The sequence below is a fragment of the Etheostoma spectabile genome, chromosome 2, assembly GCF_008692095.1.
Source record: "Etheostoma spectabile isolate EspeVRDwgs_2016 chromosome 2, UIUC_Espe_1.0, whole genome shotgun sequence".
Classification (NCBI taxonomy): domain Eukaryota; kingdom Metazoa; phylum Chordata; class Actinopteri; order Perciformes; family Percidae; genus Etheostoma; species Etheostoma spectabile.
This window is the reverse complement of record NC_045734.1, coordinates 23,746,765-23,752,021: the sequence shown is the minus strand read 5'-3', so window position 1 is coordinate 23,752,021 and position 5,257 is coordinate 23,746,765. Positions and strand designations below refer to the sequence as shown.

At 42.3% G+C, this 5,257-nt stretch overlaps 1 protein-coding gene across 3 annotated transcripts in view; it reads left to right on the top strand.

The window, feature by feature from the left end:
• Positions 1–416: 416 nt before the first annotated feature.
• The window catches only part of gna12a (guanine nucleotide binding protein (G protein) alpha 12a), a 21,982-nt gene continuing 17,141 nt past the window's right edge, over positions 417–5,257 (top strand). For 2 of the 3 annotated variants that reach the window (XM_032542274.1, XM_032542265.1), the window contains exon 1: positions 418–1,181. In XM_032542274.1, the coding sequence (XP_032398165.1) occupies positions 864–1,181 (318 nt within the window). In that variant the 5' untranslated portion in view covers positions 418–863. Of the gene's footprint in view, positions 1,182–5,257 lie in introns of all 3 variants that reach the window. The other variant, XM_032542255.1, reaches the window with a different exon arrangement.

The window sequence follows — 5,257 nt, the reverse complement described above, 5'->3', positions numbered from 1 at the left end:
GAAAGGATATTGATGCATAGCTGTGAGAATGTACACTCATAACCAAATTTGTTTTTGTGTGAACATACCAGCTGCCAAGAGGTGTATGGGGAGGGTGGGTGAGGGTAATCTTGTCCCTGTTTACAAAAAAGACAAACTGGAGTTAAATGTACTGTTTGATGTACCCTGTATTGTGCGATTCCTTCCATTCAATTATAAAAAAAAATAGACGAAATAGGAACATTTCACCTCCACTCTGATCAGAGAGAAAAGGGTTGTACAGGCCATCTATGGGTGCTTGCAGGGCGTCCCAGAGTGTCTCTCCCTCTGTATTGTGTCCACGGGCGTCCCCTGGCGGTGATCCCCGGTAGAGCACCGGCGCCCTCCTCAGTCTGACCGCCCCACCGCCGCCCGTATGAGCTGCTCTAACTCCGCTGCCCAAGTTCACAAACCGCTGGGAGTGAATGGAGAGTGTGGATAGGCTGTCCCCCACCCCCGTGGATGTGTAATGTTGTTTGACTTCGAATGAACAGACCGATTTCTGATCAACTTTAGATCTTTTTTCAGTCCAGGACGGACTCAGACCTTTAGACTACCCCATTTTCGGAACATTTCCCGGCTTTGTTCCTTCTCTATCCGGATTGATTTTTGTTGATGGCGTGGTCTAACCAAGATGGACACGGGTTGTCTGCCGGCTGGAGACTAGACAACGGTTTCACCTTTTAAATCTAAATGTAGGCCTATACTATATTTCATTATCCGCTGTAACCTTATCATTTATCAGGTTGGATGTAAGAGGACTGGGTTATTTCCACCCCAGAGGTCACATCCTATAATGAACATTTTCCCACTGAAGTTTCGGTGAACTTTTCCCACGACTCGCCATGTCGGGAGTGGTCCGCACCCTGAGCCGCTGCCTGCTCCCGGCGGAGGCCAGCCGGGACCCGGGGAGCAGCAAGGAGGGGAGCCGGGAGAGGGATGCGGCGCAGGAGCGGGAGGCGCGGCGCAGGAGCCGGGAGATAGACGCGATGCTCGCCCGGGAGAGGAGAGCCGTTCGCCGGCTGGTGAAGATTCTCCTGCTCGGGGCCGGGGAGAGCGGAAAGTCCACATTCCTCAAACAGATGCGCATCATAAACGGACAACAGTTTGATAAAAAAGCACTTCTGGATTTCCGGGACACTATCTATGAGAATATACTGAAGGTAAGACTAGAACATAAGTAGCTCGGGGCCTTCAGGAAAACTTTACAGCCCCATGTCCATAGTTTAAACCACCACATTTATAATTAGTGTTTACATCTCCTACTTTCGTCTTTTTAGTTTAAAATGTATAGATTATTTTGTTTGTTGTGAGCTCTCCTTAAGAAGCCTATAAAACCCGTCAAACCATGTTAAATAAGTAAAGTTAAACCCAAGGATGTGTGAGAAAATGACATTAGGAGACCAGAGCTGGAAGATTCCTCGATTAATCAGTCTTTAGAGATATACTGACTAGAGTTGAAGCGATTAATGAGTTATTCATCGTCATTTTTTCCAATAAACATCACCAAAACGATTACTAGCACCATCTTCCCAAAAATAAGATGTTGTGCTTTTCCTAATCATTATGATGGGAAACTGGATGTATTTTATATACTTTGGACTCAAGCAGCAATGGCTCTGGGACATTTTATTTGTGAGATATTTGTATTGAAAAGCAACACACAACATTGAGGTGGAGATAACACAATTAAAGAGAAGGAGCAAACAAAAAAGTATTTGTGAAGTATCGACTGTGTATCTTCAGAGGTAAAAAAAAAAAGAAGTCATACCGTTTTCTTTTTTTACCGTAGAATATGTAAACATACAAGTACACAAAGCAAACTAAATACAAAGTTCAAACATTCAGGCATTCACAAATACACACAAACAGAAAATAAATAAATTAAATAAAACTAATAAATAATAAAAAACAATAAGGGGGGGGGGGAGGGCGTGTTCCATCAATCAGGGGGTGAAGAAGGAAGAGATTTAAAGAAAGATAAAGAGGGCGGCCACTTACTGTAAAACTTGTTGGAATCACCTCTCGGAGAATATTTAATCTTTTCTAATTTCAAAAAAAAAACACAACATCCGTTAGCCATGAAGCACTGGAAGGGGCTTTTGTAGATTTCCAGTGAAGAAGGAGATGTTGTCTCGCCAGTAAAGATGTGAAAGCAAAGATGGGGAGAGACTGTTACAATCACAGAGATAAAATCAAAGTACTTCTGCCAGAAGGAAAAAACTAACGGGCAAGAATAAAACATATGGGTTGGTTCTGGGACTTTTTGATGGACATTTACTATTTCTGACATTTTATAGACCAAACAATTCTTGATCAATCAAGGAAATAATCAGCAGGTTAATCAGTTGTAGAAATAATCCATGTTTGCAGCCCTAATATTGACATTTTCATCCCACAGTTAAGGCTCACACACACATGCACACATACTTGCAAACACTCAGAGGTTTTTGGCCAGGTTGGCTCAGTGGTAGAGCAGGCGCACATGTAATGAGAGGTTTGTGCCTCGATGCAGAGGACTGGGGTTTGAGTCCGACCTGTGATTTCCTCCATGTCTTCCCCCTCTCTTTCACCTAACTGTCCTTTCAAAAGGTGGAAAAGCCGAAAAAAAAAATCTTTAAACAAACACTTAGAGGTTTGTTGACATAGTGCATATTTTTATCCTGAAGTGTTTGTGTGTGTGTGTGTGTGTGTGTGTGTGTGTGTGCGCGTGCGCTGTCCCTTTGTTTGCTGTCATGGCTGGGCCTCCTTCACCAGCTAACAATACCAGACTATTCCTGAGGGATGAGCACATCCGCCCTGAGTGCCACACAGCCTAGACAAGGATGATAAGAGCCAGTGACTTCCACACAGCTGAGGCGGTATACAATACCCTCCCCTGAATACCAACATACAGTGACGGTGCTGTCTTAGGCCACAGTATGAACAGGACCCCCCCACCCCCACCCCACCCACATACACACATTTCACCAGTTAACCTCCTGAAAAACACACAATGCATAATGTGTAGCAGGGCATGGGAGAGGAAAACATTGCATGACTGGCGTCTTCTCCAATGCAGCATGATACTACATGCCTGCAATCCCGTGACCCACCCTGTTGCTATTCATTGGCCCTCTATTTTATGCAACATCAAAAGACTAAAACTAAAAGTACTTGTTGTGTCCCACCGACAGCCCAAGACCCAAAAGTATAAACAAGGAGAGAAAAACAGCAAACAGCAATCACATGTTTATTTCCATTAAGGATTAATGGTTGATTCGTTTTTTGACTAATCTGTACTTCTTTAGACTATTAAAATATCTGAAATTGTAAAAAGTGTCCATCACAATTTCCCATTAAAGGCTTAAAAATGACTACATTTACCATTAGTGCATAATTCCCAGTATTTCATGACACCATAAACTGACATGATTCCCTCAGTAAAGCTGAGAAGCACCGGTGTATTAAGTGGGATGTTACCTGATCAGTAGTGTGGCTCAGCCTCACTTGTCGGGTGTAGAGGACACCCTCCCTTCATGGGAACCTAATGAGAGAGAAAGAGAACAAAGTGTGAAGTTAAGGAGGGATAAAACTGAAAGAGAACACACAGGTGTGTAGCAGAATTAGGCTTATAAAAATAAATAACATATAGGTGGAGTTCAGGTGTGGTCCCGCTCTTTTAATCTCAATAATTATAGCTCCAGTAACGGATAAATCTCTGGGCTGATCCTTGTCAAAGTAGATTTACTTATTTCTCACAAATTAAAGTGAAACTTAGCTGGTCCTAATGTAACTCTGTCACGCCTCATCAACAAGTGTAGGATGGCTGAACAACTTGTGTATCCACTAATTTAACTGTACCTCTTGGATAGAACAGAACATAAACAACAACAACAAAGAAGGGTTAGTTTTCATCCACTTTCTAAGTTGAGCACATGATGGTTTGGAGTTTTTCATGAAGCAGTTTTTATTTTATTTTTATCTGATTGTCTTTTATTTCTCCTAAACCAAGTGTTTTCCCAAACATGAATCAATCAAGGGAGGTACAGTAAAGCAAGCAGACAGGTTTTTGAAGTTAAAGTAGCTTTAAGGTTGGAAGAAATTGTCTTTTTCCACACTGTCAGTTTCACATGACACATTCATTATTAGCTTAGCCCATTGAATGCCAAAACCTCAGCATAGTTGGCATCTTTGTTAGTGTTACAACTAGAATATAAAACAAAGTTCTGTGGGTTTCAGCACTGCTTGTACAGATTGAATTGTATGGATTGCAGAAGTTACTCATAGTAATGCTTGTTTGTTAAAGGGTTGGCGCGAGAGGCACTGGCTACCTGCCTTTAGCTATATTTTAACAGTTTTTGATGCCTTCTGTACAGAGGGGAGGGGATTGTTGGGGCGCAAAAGATAGCCGGAGAAGGGCAGTGCAGTTGATGGGAATGAAAATGGAAGGGAGTTACTTTGTAATTGCACAATAGTGATAAATGAAACAGAGCTTCTTTTTCTTTTAAAGGCCCAGCCAGATGCCACTGTAGGCGACTGCCAATAATACCATTGGCCACGGCATGACTGTGAGGAAACAAGTTCCATGTGGTGGGATACTACTGAGGGCCACTGGTCTTTTGTCTCTTTAGCTCTTTTTTCATGTGAAAAAAACAATCAAGTGCAATTCTATAAATGACTCCCTATTCCAATGACGGCCAGCTTTTCATTTTGAGTGTGGCCGTTTGGATCATGTATAAACACTTTATTTATACACTTTGTGGTCTGACAACAGGTCGTAAAACTGCTTTTTTGTAGTACAGCCAGCCCTTTAAGTGTGATTTGTGCTTCTGTGTTATATCTAGGGCTTGGCTACATACGTAGGTACATGGAGAGACGGCCCTATGCCGTAGCCTGGTGTGCACCTATCGAAAATTTAACTACGTTGCTTGCTCAGCCGTGGTTTCTCTCACATCTACATAACGCCCATGTATCTCTAAAGCAACTTATCCAGACAGGGAAAAGAAGTCCAAAGATAGTTTATGTTCCGTTTTTTCATCAGTCTGCATTTAAGAGACATAATTATTAGGGATAGATGACAACCTGAATGCAAATATCCACCATACACAAAGTGGGCATGTGATATTTCCCAACTACACTAGGATCACCTGAAAGGCCCAATAATAGAATGACCAGCTCACATTACAGTATGGGAAGGGTACTTTGGTATTGTCCTCCAAATGTGGACAAAAGAAGGCTGCATTTCTTGCTATACATT